At 47.5% G+C, this 22,080-nt stretch overlaps 1 protein-coding gene across 7 annotated transcripts in view; it reads right to left on the bottom strand.

The window, feature by feature from the left end:
* The window catches only part of LOC123757411 (optineurin), a 490,032-nt gene that overhangs the window by 46,061 nt on the left and 421,891 nt on the right, over positions 1–22,080 (bottom strand). Inside the window, exon 13 of one of the 7 annotated variants that reach the window (XM_069326933.1) lies at positions 7,418–7,505. The exons of the other annotated variants lie outside the window; for them this stretch is intronic. Coding sequence (XP_069183034.1) covers positions 7,433–7,505 — 73 coding nt within the window. The 3' untranslated portion in view covers positions 7,418–7,432. Of the gene's footprint in view, positions 1–7,417; positions 7,506–22,080 lie in introns of those variants that run through there. 7 annotated transcript variants of the gene reach the window in all.

Here is a 22,080-nt window from a genome sequence, read left to right as displayed (position 1 = left end):
TAGGAGAAGAAAATATCAACGTGTTCAGTGAGGATCCACAAGGTCTTCTCTGAGTACTCTTTATTTTCTTCTCCAAGGCTATGGATCCCTACACTTGCACCAGAGGTGATACCCCTCATTCATATATATATATATATATATATATATATATATATATATATATATATATATATATATATATATATATATATATATATATATATATATATATATGTCGTACCTAGTAGCCAGAACGCACTTCTCAGCCTACTATGCAAGGCCCGATTTGCCTAATAAGCCAAGTTTTCATGAATTAATGTTTTTTCGACTACCTAACCTACCTAACCTAACCTAACCTAACTTTTTAGGCTACCTAACCTAACCTAACCTATAAAGATAGGTTAGGTTAGGTAGGGTTGGTTAGGTTCGGTCATATATCTACGTTAATTTTAACTCCAATAAAAAAAAATTGACCTCATACATAATGAAATGGGTAGCTTTATCATTTCCTAAGAAAAAAATTAGAGAAAATATATAAATTCAGGAAAACTTGGCTTACTAGGCAAATCTGGCCTTGCATAGTAGGCTGAGAAGTGCGTTCTGGCTACTAGGTACGACACACACATATATATATATATATATATATATATATATATATATATATATATATATATATATATATATATATATATATATATATATATATATATATATGTTGTACCTAGTAGCCAGAACGCAGTACTCGGCCTACTATGCAAGACCCAATTTGCCTAATAGGCCAAGTATTCCTGAATTTATATTATATTTTTCTAAATTTTTTCTTTTGCATTGATAAATCTGTTCATTTCATTATGTATAAGTTAATTTTTTTAAATTTGAGTTAAAACTAACATAGATATATGACCGAACCTAACCAACCATACCTAACCTAACCTAACCTATCTTAACCCTTTAGTTGCGCAAGACATCATATGATGCGTAGACTGACTTGCAGTATATTGCGCTCGGCATCATATGATGTTTTGGATTACCGCGTAAGATTTAAACGGCCCGCGGATACACGAGGTTCACCACACCACATCCTGTAACTACACTTAGGTAATTACCTTCATCAGGGCTCTTGTAAACAGATGCCATTTTTTTTAAAACTCGTGGGCCAAATTCCCAGGTGTGAGGGGCCTCAGTATTGAGTGAGCTACCAAGCCTGATGCACGCAGCATGAGCTCACAGCACTGCTGTTCAGCTTGTGACCACAGCATCGCCTAAAAATGTCATAATATACATGTTCTTGCTATTATTTAGCGATAAATATTATTACAGAAGACCCCTGACTGTGATAAAACTGACCAGGGTTCTGATAATAGCAGGATTGTGGTGATATTTAGCACTGTGCTCCATGGAGAGAGGAATAATGCTGTGGGAGGGAGGGTGGTGGCATTGTCTTCTGACTGTGTGTGGCCACCTTTTATTGACTGCACTCACCATACCAGCTTAGTGGTTCGCTATGGTGAACACAAATGTAGATACTTATAATAACGTGTGTATAGAGTGTAATAACAGCAATAGTAGGAGGTTGGGAGCCGCCATTTTGGTGAGGGAGGTGCGTCGTCAACACGACTTGTCATGTTGTTTACTGGTGGCCACTATGGTCTTTGGGCACCATACCAGCTTATTTGTACAGGTATGGTGAATAAAACAGGTAGATACTAATATATAATATGTGTATATAGCGTAATAACACCAAAAACAATATTGTTAAAGGAGAAATATTAGTGCGTCTGGCCTTGAGGGCGGCCGCCACCAGCTGACTGTGTGAGTAGCTACATCTTATTGCCTTTACTCACCATACAAGCCTAGATGTACAGTTATGGTGAACAAAACATGTAAATACTTATATATAACATCTGTGTATAGTGAATAAATGCAAAAACAGTATTATGGGAGGAGAATGAGGGTAAGTCAGGTGTTGTTGAGGGAGGGAGTGGCAGCGAGTGGCTGGCTGGTGTGTGGCAGTTACTCCTCATTGCTTTTTGACTCACAATACCAGCTTAGTGGTTCGTTATGGTGAGCAAAACATGCAGATACTTACAATTAACCTGTGTATATAGTGTAATAACAGCAAAACTATTTGTTTATTGTTTTATGAACATTATAATTGAATCACTAATATGCACACCATAATTTTGAGTACAGCAATGGTTCACACATTTTATTATATAAATATATCACAATAGACACTATTGAATAATATTACTGCAAAAAAACAAAGAAAAAATCAATCAGAGACATTGAAATAATTAGGTAATAATATATTTGTGGCAACTACCGCCTGACAGCTTGGGTGGAGAAGACCTCGTCTGGCGAGGCTACCACAAACCAAGGAGAGGAAAGGTAAGGGAGCACCCTGATCAAGGACCAGGACGGCTCAGGCGACACATGAGCAGGCCGGAGGTGAAACAAAACATGAGAAGGCGTACGGAACGGGGGCGGATGTGAAGTCCACCCTGAATGCAAACCGGAGCGGCTCCACCAATGCCGCATGATACGAGGCGACAGTAAGAAGCATCAATTAACAGTCCTGAAAAAAACAAGAAAGGACAAGACAACCCGATGTAAAAGCAAGAAAAAAGGTGAAAAGAAACGCCAGGAAACTACACACTGTCACTGAGACGAAGCTCGCAGGTGGGACACCTTCATTGAAGCCACCTGATCACTACAGAGATACTGATACACCCACGTCAAAAGACCAGATGCAAAGAGCCAAGGAGAAGGCCGAACCAGCCATGTACCGGACCGGTCCGACCTGCCGAAAGAGGCAGAGCAGCGGGAAACGCCCCGGGTTCGGACACCGGTCAAGTAGAGTCTGAAAACAAAGCTGTGCCAGCTACCATGGGGCCACGAGGACTTCTCACCTCGGGAAGGACTCCAAACAAGCCAGCACCCGAAGCAACAGCTGGACCGGGCAAAGAGGTACAGGTAACTCCACCTCGACCAACCCTGCCAAAAGGCATCCACCGCGAACGCCTCGCTGGCAGGAAAGGCGCCACATAGAATGGGAGACACCGAGACCACACCGACACGAAGATGTCCACGTCTGAGAGTCTGTATGTCCAGCAGAGCCGATGAATGAGTCGGCAACGACTGGCCAATCCATGAACAGAGGGATGAACTGAGACAGGCCGTCCGCCAGGACATTGGACACTCCCCGAACATGAACTGCAAGCAGAGTCAAACCCCGAGAATCCAGCAAACGAATCACTCAATAGGACCAACCCCAAGAGGCAAGGACCGAAGACAACCCCCGCAGTTCCAACAATGAACCACCGGAGAACAGTCCGAATGAAGTTGGACGGGAGACCCCCGAGTGACCTGAACCCTCCGAAGCGCAAATCAGACAGCCACGAACTCCCGAACTGTGCTGTGAGCCCGACAGAAGGACGAACCCCACCATACCCGGTCGGCCTGGTGAGTACTGGTCACAAAGCCCCAGCCGAGAGACAACCTGCCCGTGAACACATTGAGCGAAGGCTCGGGAAGGCGCCAAGGTACGGAACCCCGAAAACTTCGAAAAGGAAGCCGGCGACACAGCACCAACACAAGGTCCCTGGAGGATGAACCCAATGATCGTGAGAGAGGCAGAAGGAGCGTCTCTGAAGGAACCAAAACAGAAAAACAGACACCGAAGCCAAACCCGACCTTTGTGGGCAGACCAGCACGGGGAAGTTCAGGTTCCAGCACAACCGCTCGAGCAACCACCGAGTGACCCGGGACCCCCCTCAGAAACAGCCGAAGGCGGGACCGCAGCCGCAGCAACGCTTCTGGAGGGAGAGGCAAAGAAGCGGTCCAAGAGTCCTATACAAGAACCAGCCACGTCCGAACCCGGGACGGAACCAGATGGAACGTCCTCCAGTTCACCAGGAACCCCGAACACGGCGATCTGGAAAGAACCACACCCCTGGCAAGCAGACAAGCAGACCGACTGGTAGCCCACACCAGCCAGTTGTACAGGTAGGCCAGAAACCGAATCCCGAGCAGACGCATACAGGTCACCAAGATCTGGTAAAGATGTGTAAATACACGACGTGCCAATTACAAACTAGGGAAGGCAACGAAAGCAGCAAGCATGAAGCCCCACCACCAACTGTGCCAGTCCCAGAACCCTGGAGAGGAACATGCCAAGAAGTGACCCGGAGATCCAGGGACACCATCCAGGCACCCGGCCCCACAGAAGCCGGGCCGGAGACAACAGTCTTCCAAAGAGGACAAAGAAGCCAGGGAGCAGACTGAACAAGTCCAGAAGAACTACAGATCTGCAAAGGCCCATGTTTGCATGAGAACAGACGGGAACCCCGGAAGGATGGGGCGGATTGACTACGTCCAAACGCACCCACTAAGATGACAAGACGAAGCGCCGGGGAAGAAGCACACCCCGCCAGCCCTGAACCCCCCAAAGGGGGAGAAGCCGTCCGACGCCACCAGAGGCCGGAAGACAACCAAAAAATGCCCACTGACTGCGGGACCAAGCTTAGAGCCAACAGAGCAAGCTGCCCTCCCAGCGCCCCATCAACAGCGAAAGGAATGGAGCCCCTTCTGAAAGAAAAGGTATATATATATAAATACACACACACACATACATATATACACCGATATGTACACATAAATACATACATACTGTCACAAAAATCTCCCTAGAAAAGGAGATTGAGCCTATTCCATCATCACCTGTTCAACCATGTAATGTCTGCAAGTTCAAGAATAGAGAATATACGTCTAGACCAGATTCCACCACTCTACAACCCCTTCCCCCCCCCCCCCCCCCCTGCACACCTGGTGACTCCAGGATCTCACCTGGAGTCACCAGTTACCATCTCACCAGGATCTCACCAGTTGCAATTATCGAGACATCAGCGCCACCTGGACGGCCACTTTCCTGTATATATAGAAGCCGCCAACCACCACCAGTCAGAATATTCTCAGTGCTCAACTGCTGGACCTACTCTCACACTACCGTGTGTGGCGGTAGATTTACGCAGCCTAGTACTCAGTATTTTCAGCCCCATTTATTTCTTGTTTTCTAATGCAACGTTAACTTGTCTGTTTTATTTTATTTTTTTTATTTTTGCACTCTGTAATATAGCCCTGTCTTGGAGGGAATATTTTTATTTTTGTAATTTTGTCAGTTATATTTTTTCTCATAAGTATTAACATTTTTCCATGCTTTGTACTTTATCCTGCAGTTACCACACCGTGAAGAAGTCAACATAGTAGTAATATATTATTTTATTTTTACTTTTTTTTTATATGTGCATTGCATTCCATCTTCCTTAAGCCACTGCTCTTAGTCATTTTACCATCACATATAATTGGGAGCCTGTCCAAGGAGTCTTGCCCAGGTATGCTCCTTGACTCTTTACTTAAAGTTGTTGTAATTGTACTTGGCTTTAATACAGGTTTGTCTTTGTCTTTTCAGAACTCCTACTTTGAGTATTTTTAATGGTGCTTAATACTATTTACATTCCAGGTGTAGTAATTTATGACTGTTGGATTGACTTTGGATTACGTGATGTTTTGTGGCCAAATTCATACTCGTAATTGGTTATTCAATAATCTTTGCTATATCCTGTGATTTCCACCTTATTCTCGTCCCTACAGGAGAATTTCTCATTACGGCAGATCACCCCCCTTTGGGGGGGGGGGGGGGATCTGGTACCCTAGTACTTTGGTCTGTCTCCGGGCTAATACGCCTACTTCTTTGCAACCCGAACGTAGGAGGACAAAGGGGGCCATAGTTCCTCTAGCATTCAGGACTACGCTGTACGGTTGGGACCCATACAGCAGTTTTCGTCATTAATTGACACTTTTCACACCCCTATGCATCGGTCAGAGAATATGGTACTTACTCAGATAGGGAGTTACCAATCTTTTCCAGAGCACAAAGAGTGATAACTCTGTAAGTACTATCTAGTTTTAGTAGGAAACTTCTTACCTTTGTTCTCGTCATTTAGAGACCAGGTAAGAAATCCCTACATTTTTTGGACTACCTTAGAAACAATTTTGTTTCAACAATTCAAGTAGGATCCCTCTTGCCCTTATCCTCGTCATATAGAGTACCAGGTACAAGATTCCCTACGTCCTCGAAACATTTTGTTTCACCTTTTGATCTAAATAATCAATTCAATTCAATTACTAAAGTTAATTGATGTAACCTTGATTATTAAATTTAAACAGGATAGTTTACAGTTGCCACGTCATCCTGTACGTCTGACATCTCATATTTTGGTACATCATCTGAGGTATTTTTTTTGCATATAATTTGCCATCATTTCATTTACCGTGTTTCGCCTAGCCGCGTTCCGATGTGCTCCAGAAGATGAGGTGGGCACACTAATTTGTGCCACCAAGACGGAGTTGCTAACTCTTGTAAATGAGTACCACATCCCTGCCCCACATGGAGCCACTAAAACTGATCTCCATGACCTTATTTTGGACCATCTATTAGACAATGATCATATTACATCTGAGTCTCATGAACAACACTTAATTGCAGATAAGAGCGCCTTGGCAGCCATGAAATTGAAGATAGAGTTCGCCAATCTATAACGCGAACGTCAGAAGGAAGCTCTTCAGAAAAAGAAGTAACAAGGTGAACTTCAAAGTAAGCATCATATGGAAGCTCTTCAGGTGAAAGAACATGAAGCTGCCCTCCAGAAAGAATAAGTTGAACTCCAACGTGAGCATGAACAGGAAGCTCTTCAGGTAAGAGAACGTGAACTTGAGATACAATGTGAACATGAGAGGGAACTAGCTGCCTTCCAAAAAGGAACGTGAACAGGAAGCTCTTCAGGTAAAAGAACGTGAACTTAAAATCCAACGTGAACATGAAAAAGAGCATGCCGCCATTGCTCTAGAGCAACGAAGTAAAGAGCTTGACCTTGAAACCACGCACCACAATCAGCACAAGGAAGCAGAAGCTAAACTCCCGGTACGTTTTAATCTTTCTCATGCAATTAAGTTGATGCCGTCTTTTGTTGAGACAGAGGTAGATGCATTCTTTACTTCATTTGAGGGTCTAGCTAACCAGCTCAACTGGCCTGAAGACCAGTGGTCTGTACTTATAAAGTCTCATTTGACAGGCCTTAACCCTCAGTACTATGCCTTCAGAAACCAACTGCAAATTGTTGAAACAGGCAGTGCTTGATGCTTACCTCCTCTCCATAGAGAACTATGCAGACAAAAGTTTAGGGACTACCTTAAAACCAGTGCTAATACTTATCTAGAGTTTGCTAATAATAAGAAACGGTATTTCATGAAGTGGCTGGAAGCAGCACAAGTCTCCTCATTTATAGAGCTCATCAACTTCATCTTGGTGGAGGAATTCCTTCGTCGAGTGCCTACTCCTGTACGTCTCTATCTTGTGGACAAGGAAGAAACTGACCTCACTAGATGTGCACAGTTAGCCGACTCTTACAGTCTCCTTCACAGAGTACCCTCCAACACACCTTCTAGTAAGACATCTTGATCTAGTCCTGCAAAAATGAATACCAGCAATGTGAACTCCTTGTTGTATTGCAAATACTGTAAAGACTATGGGCATACCATAGAAAAGTGTACCAGTCCTCACTGTAAGATCAGCAGTGAGACCAAGCCCAAATCACCTCCTCCTAAAATTCATAAGATTCCTAACCCTGTGATGAATATTTCTGTTTCATCCACTGATCTCTCTTCAACAGACACCTGTACTCCAGAACTGTCTCTGTCAGTGGTGAAGCTTCAGAGGGAAGGTTTAAAGTGAACATCTTGAGGAACACAGATACTCTACAATTGATACTTCTCAAGTCAGCTGTACCCAATGTCACCTACACCGGAGGGACCGTCCTCATCCCCGACCTCACTGCAACTACCCCTTATCCACTTGCAAGAGTCCGCCTGAATTGTTCGTTCATTCAAGGTGAAGTCCAAGTCGCCATCCGGGAAAAGCCAGGAGGAGAGAACTCCCATGCCAGGAGTTCAACTTCTCCTGGGCAACGACTTGGCAGAAGATCAACAGCCTTCAAATCTCATCATTACAGAAGAACCCCAGGTATGTGACTCATCTGTGGAAAATCCTATCATGAAATTTGCGCAGAGGAGGTCCCATCAACTGATGATTCCGAGGGCGTCTCCCATCCTGTCCTGGTAATGACACGCGCACAAGCCACACTCCTGCAACCAGCTGCTGCAGCTGTCCCTCAAGATTCTCAGAGCCTCCCACCGAATCACACCATGCTGGAGACCCATAAGTTGCAGAGAGAGGATCCCTCCTTAACATCTTTATTCTTTCAGGCTGAGACACAATCAGACTGTATCCCTGGGTTTTTTGTATTGAACCAAATACTCTACAGCAGATACAGACCCAGCAAATGGAAGGACGACGGCGATTGGGCTAACATCAACCAACTGGTAGTTCCCACCAGCCTACGGCCAGATATCTTGTGTCTGGTCCATTGATCTCACTCACACCACGGCTTCTACAAGAACTACAAGGCCCTGAAACAGAACTACTACTGGCCAGGTATGATTAGAGATGTCAAAAACTTTGTGAGAAATTGCCACACGTCTCAGATGACAGGTAATCTAAACGCTCCTCTATTCAAGGCACCACTGATGACGGTATCAGTGTCTTCTGAGCCCTTTGGCCATTCCATCAACCACCATGACGAACCTCTGTCCAAGACAAGCTCAGGTAACACGCATATAAGTAATATCCCGTGTTCTACCACCAGGTTTTCTACAGCAGTTTTCGTTCAGAACAGTACAGCTGCTAACGTTGTGAAACACCTCAGGAAGCACTGACCGCAGTGCGGACATCCCCAGAAAAGTCAGAGCAAGTGTGATACCATGTCTTTCAACGACCTGTGTAAGATAATCAACATCTCCAAGGAATTGTCTAATCCTTCTTGTTGTACTTTGCTTGACTGCCATGGTTCTAAATACTCGATCTGTTCCGCCACCAGGAAACATCCTCCTCTCTACGAACCAAATCCAAATAAACGTGCTCCTCCAGACAACTTTATCAGCCCTCGGCTAAAATATTGTAAGACAAACTTGCCTTCCATTGTATTCGAAAGGCATAAAATTTTATCTTGTACTAATTCCATTCTTGTCTCGCCAGGTGTTAGGAAACCCTTCGTCTTCCACCCTGGCGATAGGAACACCATCACACCACAACGAGATGGGATCGTGTACTCTAGTTACAACCATCATAGAGGAGCCACTCAACATTCTGCCTGGCGTGCAACACAACGAACCATCATATCTACTAGGGTACAATCTCATCTTCTCGGACTTCAACATTCTTCGGTCCCTACATCAGACTCAGTTCTCCAAACTTCGTTGCGTCCTGCAGCACCGTGTGAACATAATGTATCACAATCTCCTTCAGTTCCTACTGCCGGCCCAGCTCAACAACCAGCACTTGCTACGCTGGGCCCTGCATGTAATGAACCATGTCTTCGGATCACCATTCTCGTCGATCCATTCAGCAGGCTCAGTTCTCCAACAAACTTGTACTTCACTGAGTCCTGCAGTGCTACCTCAACATCTTCTAAAAGTATCATTCTCTTCAGTTTCTGCAGCAGGCCCAGTTCAACAACCAGCACCAGCACTTGGTACACTGGGCCCTGTATCTGCAGAACATCAAAATTTTCTTTGTCAAGGGCTCGGACAACGTCGTTGCCGACGTGCTCTCCTGAGTCCACGAGGTGGACTCTTCCACTTCAAATCCACACTCCACTGCAGTCGAATAGGCAATAGGAACAGGCTTTGGGGGGGGGGAGGGGGGGGAGTTGTCACAATTCAGAATTTCCCTAGAAAAGAAGATTGAGCCTATTCCATCATCACCTGTTCAACCATGTAACGTCTGCATGTTCAGGAATAGAGAATTAACAAGCAAGAACGACAACAACTATACATCTAGACCATATTCCACCACTGTACACCCCCACCCCCAGCACACCTGGCGGCTCCAGGATCTTGCCACTGGGGTGAACAAGCACCTTGATAGTTTGTACCTGCCGGCTTGCAATTATCGAGACACCAGCGCTACCTGAACGGCCACTTTCCGTATATATAGAAGCCAGCGAGCCACCACCAGTCAGAATGTTCTCAGTGCTCAACTGCTGGACCTACTCTCACACTACCCTGTGTGGTGGTAGATTTATGCAGCCTAGTATTCAGTAATTTCAGCACCATTTATTTCTTGTTCTCTAAAGTAAAGTTAACTTGTCTGTTTGATTGTTTTTCTGTGGGGAGCCCCTACGGCTCCCTGGAGCTTATCAGGCTAATGTATGTTATATTAGACTGGGACATTAGCTAAGGAGTTCAGACCTACCAGGGACCAGCGCCAGAACCTGGCCCCTTCAGAGAGGTTTCAGGGAGCAATGGCACTGGAAAACCCTCTTGTGGTTGGGGTTTTCCTTATCTGCCATCGACCGGGGTTAGGCACCCAGAAAGGTAGGCATGACAAAACAAACCCCACATGGTAAAAAACTAAAACAAAAAAACGAACAGAGTTAGAAACTCCCTACAATCCCAAGGAAACAAGCAAACATCACACTTTACTGCCGCGTCGATTGTCCGTGCAGCCCTCCCCGCCCCGAGAGGGGGAGGGGAGAGCCCCGGACCTACTGCGCCGGCTGCCAAGCTTCAGGTCATAAGCTAATGTCAACTGGGATAGACGCTTCTCTGGCCTCAGTTTCCTAGGCGGCATTTGCCTTGTGTGGCATTCACTGCCGTGTGTGGCATTCACTGCCATGTGTTGTGTTGTGCGGTGGCCAGGAGTACCTCATCAGTGCCAGGGCTGCATGCGCTTAGTGGCTGACTTCCCTAAGCGCCCTGTGAGTACTGCCCTTGCATAACAGGGTTATCTTCCCTGGAGCGTTCGGGAACCATTCCCGTAGAGGTTCTTGCTGCTCGGCATTTGCCTCGCCCTTGGGGCCAGCTGGGGCTTGGGGCCCTTGTTTGGCCCTGGGTAAGGATTGGTATTGTGCTGGTTAGGGCGTCAAGGTGTTGCACAGCCTGCCACCTAAGCGGCGACCAGTTCCTGTTGCTTCTGGAGACGGTGTACTTTCGCAGGGTTTTTCTTTTGTTTTTATTTTCAATTGCCTGATGGAGGTCTGCCCAGTGTGGCTATAGTTCCACTGATAGTGTTTGGGGCCCTCTGCTAGGCCCCCGTGATTGTACACGTCTCAGGGGTTTTCAGTGCTACCTCCAACCCGTTTAGCAACACCTTGCCTGGGCTTCGCGTAGCAGTCAGCCTACGGGTCCTGGAAACCCCTGTCTGGGCTCAGGGGACCATTGAATGTCTTCCGGGTTCCAACCCGTCTTGTACGAGTTCGTTGGTTGCTGTGCTCTTGTCTCCGGGTGACAGTCGCCACTTTTACCTCCGTCATGCTGCCTGTTGGGTCACTGACACCTTGACCCGGAGTCTTGCGAGAGATTTTCTTTGCTTATTCTCCAGTACTCTCCTGATGCTATTACTGTTCAGAGTACAAGCGGCATCCGTGTTGCAAGCTAGGTTAGGTTGCTGCAACATGCTAGGTTGGTTTCCCACTCGGATGCCCCAAGGCCGCCCCGTTTGGTTAGGTGCTGTTCGCCCCTTTCCTTCCCTGTTCCCGGCTCCGGACTGTCTGTGGGTTTCGGGGTCAGGGCGGGGTTTAGTTGGGGCCGAGACTCGGGCGGTTTTTTGAGGGCTGCCCAATTCAGGGTTGGGGGAATGAGGTTTTCGAGCCGGTTCCTCCTGCCAAGGCTTCTGGGTCTTACCAGCGGCCCTTTCTTGGTGCCTTTCCCATGAACTCTTGCTTTTCTTTAAGCCCGGAGGGCTTGGAGGACGGCTCTGCCCCGGGGCCTCTGTTGTTGGTTCCCGGGGCTGTGGGGGATGCCTACTAGCAGTTCTGGGGCGGTTTGCCCCTGCCTGGGTTTTCTACTTTTGGGTGGCGTTTTTCGCCCATCCAGTCTGCTTCCTTCCCACTTTTGCTGGCGTGTTTTTGTATCTTTAGCATCAGTCACAACCCCTGTTGGCGGCCATTTTCGTTTGCCGGTTTCCCAGCGTGGCCACCAGGGCAGCGTTGCGGTTTGTTTACATGGGACTGGGTGTGCGAGCGAGCTTCTTGGATGAGTTTTCACCTTTTTCAGGTTTTTTTATTTTGCTTTATTGTTTTCTCTGCTTTTGCCTGTTCCTCTGGGAACGTTTGAGTGTTGATTTTACACCGGGTTTTCCTTTTTGTCTGTTTTGGGTCTGGGCCTTGGGGTTTGGGCTCAGTGTACCCTGGCTGTTGTGCTTGCTCCCACACCTTGTCCCTCGGTTTTCGATCTGTTATGATCGTTTTCCCAGGGGGTTCTGTCTGGGGGCTGTGCTTTGCCTTTCTGTGGTGTTTCTCCACCGGCAAAATGTGGTGGTTTGGCCTCCCCCTGGTTCGATTCCGGGTTTCTTTGGGTTCTTTGGTTTCGTTCCGGAGGTTTCTTCCTCTTGGGCCCCTTTGTGGGTTCTGGGGGCTTTGTTTCCTTGTGTAATTACCTAAGTGTAATTACCTAAGTGTAGTTACAGGATGAGAGCTACGCTCGTGGTGTCCCGTCTTCCCAGCACTCTTTGTCATATAACGCTTTGAAACTACTGACGGTCTTGGCCTCCACCACCTTCTCACTTAACTTGTTCCAACCGTCTACCACTCTATTTGCGAAGGTGAATTTTCTTATATTTCTTCGGCATCTGTGTTTAGCTAGTTTAAATCTATGGCCTCTTGTTCTTGAAGTTCCAGGTCTCAGGAAGTCTTCCCTGTCGATTTTATCAATTCCTGTTACTATTTTGTACGTAGTGATCATATCACCTCTTTTTCTTCTGTCTTCTAGTTTTGGCATATTTAATGCTTCTAACCTCTCATCGTAGCTCTTGCCCTTCAATTCTGGGAGCCACTTAGTAGCATGTCTTTGCACCTTTTCCAGTTTGTTGATGTGCTTCTTAAGATATGGGCACCACACAACCGCTGCATATTCTAGCTTTGGCCTAACAAAAGGCGTGAACAATTTCTTTAGTATATCACCATCCATGTATTTAAAAGCAATTCTGAAGTTAGAAAGCGTAGCATAGGCTTCTCGCACAATATTCTTTATGTGGTCCTCAGGTGATAGTTTTCTATCTAGAACCACCCCTAGATCTCTTTCTTTATCAGAATTCTTTAAAGATTTCTCACATAATATATAGGTTGTGTGGGGTCTATGTTCTCCTATTCCACATTCCATAACATGGCATTTATTAACATTAAATTCCATTTGCCAAGTGGTGCTCCATCTACTTATTTTGTCCAGGTCATCTTGAAGGGCATGACAATCATCTAAGTTTCTTATCCTTCCTATTATCTTAGCATCATCAGCAAACATGTTCATATAATTCTGTATACCAACTGGTAGATCATTTATGTAGGCAATAAACATCACTGGTGCAAGAACTAAACCCTGTGGTACTCCACTTGTGACATTTCTCCAGTCCGATACATTGCCTCTGATCACTGCCCTCATTTTTCTATCAGTCAGAAAATTTTTCATCCATGTTAGAAGTGTACCTGTCACCCCTCCAATATTTTCCAGTTTCCAGGACCTAGATTCAGGAAGCTCTGTGTATTTCTTCGTAAGTGGGTATGCTACGAAGGTTCCTAAGAAGATGCTTAGGTGCGATTCAATAAGGTCCACTTAGGAAGAAATTTGTTGGTGCACCTGCGTGCCGATAGAGGTCACTACTGTGTTTCGTTTGGCCAATCAGAGAGCAGCAACATTCTTCATATTGAAGATTTAGCGCTGGTTTATCGGAGCTCTACTGCCTCCTATTTACGTCGAATTTTCTTATAAAATTAGTATATTTCGAAGTAAAACAATGTTTTTTCAACTTCTACAGCCAGCACCGACATTGTAGTAAACAAATATGTTACATTTGTTGTTTACCTACGTAATTCTAAGAGATACTGTGTAGCTGTCTTTGTTGCTCGGAAGATGCGCTGACAATTATTGTATATATTTACTGAATTTACCCAAGGGCCACTAACTATCTAGTGGCCTCGAAGAGGACAGAAAGCCGGCGGCTTGTTAAAGGGCCCACCAATTGTCTTAATGATATTTTTTAGCTGGAATTTGGCATTTACGGCTTCAGCGGGTAGGCGGTTCCATGGGTTTATAGCCCTCTTGGTGGAAAAAAACATCTGTTTTCAGTCCTACTTGAGAGAACATACTCTCCAACACTATATCTGTGATTGTCTTGTTATCAGTGACTTCATACCAAATGGTATGAGGTATTTTGAGCTCTGTAATTACTTCATACACTCAGGAATATTGGAAGATATTCTTGTGCTGCACCCAGATTTTGCCAGTGGAGGCTAATAGATCAGCATTAAGTATTTTGTTCTCTCCTAATTCCATGTATGACTGGCCATCCTGTGAGGTGAGGATGTTGGATGAGCTTGTAGCTGGTTTTTGATCTACACTGTGTGGTCCTTTATACAGAATAGGGAAGCAGCACATTGCTGTGTATACCTAAACATGTTTAAAAATACATTGTTTGAGAGGAGTCTGGTAGAAACTGGTAAGAGTAATTATAATATAATGTTTCCATGATTCAGTGCTTACCTCTTGTGAAAATTGCTTAGAGTTGTTTAGTCAGAGTTGATTTGTTTTTTGTATTGAGGCTGGTATTTTCTAAATTGATTCCATGTACAGTACTGTATGTCTAACCATCCTGTGAGATGGGAGTATTAGATAAACTTATAGCTAGTTTTTTATCTACACTGTGTAATATTCCATATAGAATAGGGTAGCAGCACATTGCTGTGTATACCTAATCTTCTTAATAAAAAAAATCAGTAATAAAGATTTTAAATTATAGTTTGTATTATTACAAATTCAGTACTGTATTATCCTTATTAAATCATGATCATTAAGATCTCATGTTGATAAGTAATAGTCATATTTCTTTTGAACTGCTAAGCCATGCTAATCATTCATTAAATTGTGCATTATGTCTCAATTTTTCACTTCCTTGGATATACTGTACAGTACAAAAAGATAGGATAAAAATAAACCAGTAATATTTCTTTCATTATATTTTTCATTTAAATAACTGAATCAATATTTTTACAGCTGACAGGATTTGTTTTCCCATAAAGGTGCATTATTTGTTAAAAAAAATTTGGTTTATTGTTACACACAATGGTGCTACATAGCCTTCCCAGCTTGGTGCCTTCTTTTAATACTTACTGATTAAAAAATAAATAATAAATACATTTTATTCAGGAAAAGTACATACAGTTGATTTACAAACATAATGTTGGATTTATAGACAGAGCTAGTACATACAATACCTAAAGCCACTAATACTCATAGCATTTCGGGCAAGGTGTGGGGGAAAAAAACACAGACTAAAACTTAATAGTAATCGGGATTAGGTATAAATTGTGTTGAAAGAAGGAATAAAAAATACAAAAAACCAGCGTTGAATGTAATGAAACGCCATTTTCTGGGTGAGCCCCGGAGGCTCCCTGGAGCTTATCGGGCTAATGTATGTTATGTTAGACCGGGACATTAGCTAAGGAGTTCAGACCTACCAGGGACCAGCGCCAGAACCTGGCCCCTTCAGAGAGGTTTCAGGGAGCAATGGCCCTGGAAAACCCCATATGGTTGGGGGTTTTCCTTATCTGCCATCGACCGGGGTTAGGCACCCAGAAAGGTAGGCGTAACAAAACAAACCCCACATGGTAAGAAACTACAACAAAAACCGAACAGAGAGGTAGAAACTCCCTACAATCCCAAGGAAACTAGCAAACAAGCAAACATCACACTTTACTGCCGCGCCGATCGTCCGCGCAGCCCTCCCCACCCCGGGAGGGGGGGACCCCGGACCTACCAAGCCGGCTGCCAAGCTCCAGTTCGGAAGCTAAGCTTCAACCAACGCGAAAAAACCGCCGACCGGTGGGAGGGAGGGTTTCCAGGGAGCCTCCGGGGCTCACCCAGAAAATGGCGTTTCATTACATTCAACGCTGGTTTTTTGTGGGGAGCCCCTACAGCTCCCTGGAGCTTCATACCCAAAGAGAAGGAAAAGAAAGGGCTAACCCGGGAGAAGGCCGCCACAAACTCTGCAACGCAAAGCCAAGACAACCGGTCGCAAACCTGCGACCCAAGGCAACAAGAACGCCCAAGAACAGACGCACATATGGATGGGCGGCCAAAAACCTGCACGACCCACAAATCCCTGTGCCCGAAATGAGCCCAAGACGTCACCAATACAGCAGCAAAAGCTGCAAACGTCTGAACAGCATGGGCGCAAAGACAGACCGCAGGCTGGAAGAAGGAAAACACTGCGGACGACCTGGGAGACCCGAGCCCTGAAAACAGGGAACGAAGGAACCGGATCAACCACAGTGCATCCCCAGACACGGTACGCCGGCAACAGCAAAAAGCACAACCGGACAACACAGGACGCACCCCCCGGCCAAGCCAAACAAGTACCAATACCCCAAGAACCCCTCCGGAAAGCAGCCGTCTCGACCGTCGCCAGGACTGAGAAAGGCTGCACACCTATAAAGCTACCACCAGTACCAAAGAGCAGGAAACTGAACCGAAGGGGCTACCACAAACTGAGGGGAAGATAAGAAGGCACCCTGAACAAGGACCAGGATGGCTCAGGCGACGCATGAGCAGGCCGGAGGGGAAACAAAACACGAGAAAACGTAAGAAACGTCATACTGTCTCCAAGACGAAGCTCGCAGGTGGGACACCATCAACAAAGCCACCTGAACACCATAGAGATGGTGATACCCGCGTCAAAATACCAGACGCGAAGAGCCAAGGAGAAGGCCGAACCAGTCACGGAAGGACCGATTCGGCCTGCTGAAAGAGGCGAAGCCTCAGGAAAAACGCCCCGGGTACGGACGCCTATCAAGCAGCGTCTGAAAAGAAGGCCGGGCCGGCCACCATGGAACCATAAGGACTGTTCTCGTGGGAATGGGCTGCAACCGAGCCAGAACCCGAAGCAACAGCTGGACCGGGAGAAGAGGAACAGGTACCCCCCACCTCGACCAGTCCTGTCGAAAGCCTCCACCGTGAAGTCCTCGCAGGTGGGAAGGGCGCCACAAAATGGGCGACGCCTAGACCACGCCGACCCGAAGACGTTCATGGCCAGGAGTCCATATGCCCGACAGAGCCAACAAAATGAATCGGTGATGACTGGCCAACCCACGAAGAGGAATGAACCGAGACAGCTGTCCGCCAGGACGCAGGACACACCCCGGACACGAACCACACGGTTAGCCAAACCCCTGTGGTTCCGGCAAGAACCACCAGAGAACAGTCCAAACAGAGCTGAATGGTAGAGTACCTAGTGACCCAAACCCTCCGAAGTGCAAACCAGACAGCCATGAACACCTGAACCGTGCTGTGAGCCCGACGGACAGAGAGACTCCATCAACCTTGGCCGACCTGGTGAGCATTGGTCACAAAGCCCCAGCCGAGAGACGACCCGTCCGTGAACACATTGAGCGAAGGCTCGGGGAGGTGCCAAGGCACGGAACCCCAAAAACCCCAAAGAGGAAGCTGGTGACGCAGCACCAACACAAGATCCCCGGAGGAACCCAAGGAATGCAAGAGGTGGAAGGGGAGTCTCCGCAGGAACCAACCGACGCCGTAGCCAAACCCGACTCTGCGGGCAGACAAGCACGCCGAAGTGCAGACTCCCGCACAACCGCCCAAGCAACCTCTGAGCAACCCGGGACCCCCTCCTGAACAGCCAAAGACGGGACCACAGCCGCAGTAACACTTCTGGAGGGAAGACAATGAGGGGCCCAAGAGCCTTAAACAAGGCCCAGGTCCGAACCCGGGACGGAAACAGATGGAAAAACCTCCAGATCACCAGGAAACCAAACCCAGCGATCTGGAAAGAACCATTCCCTGGCGAGCAGACAAGCGGACTGACTGGGAGCCCACACCAGCCAGTCGTCGAGGTAGGCCAGACACCGAATCTCAGACGCAGACAGGGCACTAAGATCCGGTAAAGATGCAGAGAGTATACAAAGTGCCCATTACAAAATGGGGAAGGCAATAAAAACAGCAAACCCCACCCCACCACCCACCCCAACCACCAACCGTGCTAGCCCCAGAAAAACTGGAGAGGAACGTGCCAAGAAGTGACCTGGAGGTCCAGGGCCACCATCCATGCACCCGGCCCCAACAGAATCCGAACAGGAGACAACAGTCCTCCGAGGAGGGCAGAGGATCCAGGGCGCAGACTGAAGAAGTCCAGAAGAACTGCAGACGAGAAAAGCGCATGACTGCAAAGAGCAGACGGGAAGCCCAGAAGGATGGGGCGGATCGACCACGCCCCACGCACCCACGAAGAGGAAATGACGAAGCGCAGGGGAAGAAGCCCACCCTGCCAGCTCTGAACCCCCCCCAAGGGGGAGAAGCCGTCCTCCGACGCCAGCAGAGGCCGGAAGACAACCCAAAGCACCCACCAACAGCAGGACCAAGCGAGAGGCAACAGAGCAAGCTGCTCCCCCAGCGCCCAGTCAACAGAGAAGGGAACAGAACCCCTTCCGAAAGAAAAAGTACACCACCCAAGTCATGAGGAGAGACTACGGGAAAGAAACCACACGTCGCCGGAAGATGAAGTGAGGGGAGACCTGATCACCCCATTCAAGATACCCAAGGGAATTAACAGGGTTGATAAGGACAGGCTATGTAACACAAGGGGCACACGCACTAGGGGACACAGGTGGAAACTGAGTACCCAAAAGAGCCACAGATAGAATTTTTTTTTTTTTTTTTTTTTTTTTTTAGTGTCAGAATGGTAACGGGAAAGCACTAGGAAGTAATGTGGTGACTCCACACACAAGTAACGAGGCTGACCCCCATACAATGTCACATGTAGACATGATAGAGCCCAAGAGGCACAGGAACCTATAACCTGTTGATAGACGGTTGAGAGGCAGGACCAAGGAGCCAGAGCTCAACCCCCGCCAGCACAACTAGGTGAGGACATATATTGTAAAAGTACAAGTCGCCGACTAGTGGGCAGAGAGCACTACGCTGGCCAGGCAAAGAAGGCACAAAACTGCATCAAAAGGCCCACCTCGACAGCAAAACCGCAAAGTCCCAGCACAACCACAACATGTGCCAAGACCCAAAAAGATCAGTCTACAAGCCAGGAAGACCCCGGAACTCCAAAAGGCAGAACCGGGTCACACGAGGAAACAAAGTCCCCTGAACCCACAAAAGGAGGCCCAAGAGGAAGAAACCTCCAGAACGAAACCAAGGAACCCAAAGGAACCCAGAATCGAACCAGGGGGAGCCCAAACCACCACATTTGCCGGCGGAGAACACCACTGAAAGGCAAAGCACAGCCCCCAGCAGAACCCCCTGGGAAAACGGACCCAACAGACCGAAAACCGAGGGACAAGGTGTGGGAGCAAGCATACCAGCCAGGGGCACTGAGCCTAAACCCATGGGCTCAGACCCAAAATCAACACCCAAACGTTACCAGAGGAACAGGCAACGGCAAGAAAACACCAGAAAAACAAAGAAACGACAACAGGAGAACAAAAACCCTGAAAAAAAAAATTGAAAACTCACCAGAGATGCTCGCTCGCACACCCAGACGCATGTAAACAAACCGCACCGCTGCCCTGGTGGCCACGCCGGGAAACCAGCAGACGAAAATGGCCGCCAGCAGGGGCTGTGACTGACGCTAATTACACAAAAACACGCCAGCAAATGTGGGAAGCTAGCAGACTGGATGGGCGAAAAACGTCGCCCAACAGCAGACAAACCCCGGAAGGGGCAAAACCGCCCCAGAACTGCTAGCAGGCAACCCCCACAGCCCCGGGAACCAACAACGGAGGCCCTGGGGCAGAGCCGTCCTCCAAGCCCTCCGCCCGTAAAGAAAAGCAAGAGTCCATGGGAAAGGCAACAAGAAAGGGCCGCTGGTAAGACCCAGACGCCTTGGCAGGAGGCACAGGCTCAAACCTCCGTCCCCAACCCAAACGGGGCAGCCCCCGAAAACCGCCCGAGTCTCTGCCGCAACTAAACCCCGCCCCGACCCCGAAACCCGCAGATGGTCCGGAGCCAGGAACATGGAGGGAAAGGGGCGAGCAGCACCTAACCAAGTGGGGCGGCCACGGGGCATTCGAGTGGGAAACCAACCTAGCATGTTGCAGCAACCTAACCTAGCTTGCAACACGGATGCCGCCTGTACTCTGAACAGTAATAACATCAGGAGAGTACTGGAGAACAAGCAGAGAATCACTCGCAAGACTCCGGGTCAAGGTGTCAGTGACCCAACAGGCAGCATGACGGAGGTAAAAATGGCGACTGTCACCCGGAGACAAGGGAACAGCAACCAACGATCCCGTACAAGACGGGTTGGAACCCGGAAGACACATTGAATGGTCCCCCGAGCTCAGACAGGGGTTTCCAGGGCCCGTAGGGTAACAACTACGGGAAGCCCGGGCAAGGTGTTGCTAACCGGTTAAGAAACCCAAACATAACAAGAGGGTAGATTATAGCACTGAAAATCCCTGAGACGTGTACAATCACGGGGGCCTAGCAGAGGGCCGCCAAACACTACCAGTGGAACTATAACCACCTTAAGCAGACCCCCACCAGGCATGAAAAATGAAAAACAAAAGAAAAACCCCGCAAAAGTACACCGTCTCCAGAGGCAACAGAAACCGGCCGCCGCTTAGGTGGCAGGCTGCGCAACACCTTGACGCCCTAACCAGCACAATACCAATCCCTACCAAGGGCCAAACAAGGGCCCCAAGCCCCAGCTGGCCCCAAGGGCGAGGCAAATGCCGAGCAGCAAGAACCTCTACGGGAATGGTTCCCGAACGCCAAAGGGAAGATAACCCTGTTACGCAAGGGCAGTACTCACAGGGCGCTTAGGGAAGTCAGCCACTAAGCACATGCAGCCCCGGCACTGATGAAGTACTCCTGGCCACCGCACAACACAACACACGGCAGTGAACGCCACACAAGGCAAACACCGCCTAGGAAACTGAGGCCAGAGAAGCGTCAATCCCGGTTGACATTAGCAAACGAACTGGAGCTTGGCAGCCGGCTTGGTAGGTCCGGGGTCCCCCCCTCCCGGGGTGGGGAGGGCTGCGCGGACGATCGGCGCGGCAGTAAAGTGTGATGTTTGCTTGTTTGCTAGTTTCCTTGGGATTGTAGGGAGTTTCTACCTCTCTGTTCGGTTTTTGTTGTAGTTTCTTACCATGTGGGGTTTGTTTTGTTACGCCTACCTTTCTGGGTGCCTAACCCCGGTCGATGGCAGATAAGGAAAACCCCCAACCATATGGGGTTTTCCAGGGCCATTGCTCCCTGAAACCTCTCTGAAGGGGCCAGGTTCTGGCGCTGGTCCCTGGTAGGTCTGAACTCCTTAGCTAATGTCCCGGTCTAACATAACATACATTAGCCCGATAAGCTCCAGGGAGCCGTAGGGGCTGCCCACAGAAAGGGGGGTTAACATAGCATAAATCAGCAATTGCACATGTTGGTGAACAGCATTGTTTAAAAAATAGCAAGACATGGGTTGACATTTAGGAGGTAAGTTAGGTTACATGGAGTTAATTAGGCAGTACTTGGTTTAACTCTTAAACTGGTTGAGAGAGGTACAGCCTTTGACATGATTCGGGAGGTCATTCCACATTCTGGGTCCCTTGATTTGTAGAGCACTTCTAGTTTGGTTATACACAGCCAAATTGAGTAACAGGAAGAGGTCTTGGACACAAATTTGTTCCATGCTAAATGTAGAGGAATCAGCTGAGTATTCCTCAAATAAAATAAGTTGCCTCAGCTTATAAGGTAAATAAAATAAGCATTTCTCAAATAAGTAGCTGCCTCACCTCACTGCCTTACTGCTACATAGCCTTCCCGGCATGGTGCCTTCTTTTGATAATTACTTGTTCCACACCCAAATTGTATAACAGGAAGAGGTCTTGGACCCCTACTTCCCTCTCTCTTTTTTAATAATCTATATAGTCATAATTATAGCTTTAAGTATTCAATGAATAAAGTTTGTGACATTTTTACCCT

This window comes from Procambarus clarkii, chromosome 19, assembly GCF_040958095.1.
Source record: "Procambarus clarkii isolate CNS0578487 chromosome 19, FALCON_Pclarkii_2.0, whole genome shotgun sequence".
NCBI lineage: Eukaryota > Metazoa > Arthropoda > Malacostraca > Decapoda > Cambaridae > Procambarus > Procambarus clarkii.
This window is presented reverse-complemented; position numbering and strand designations above follow the sequence as displayed.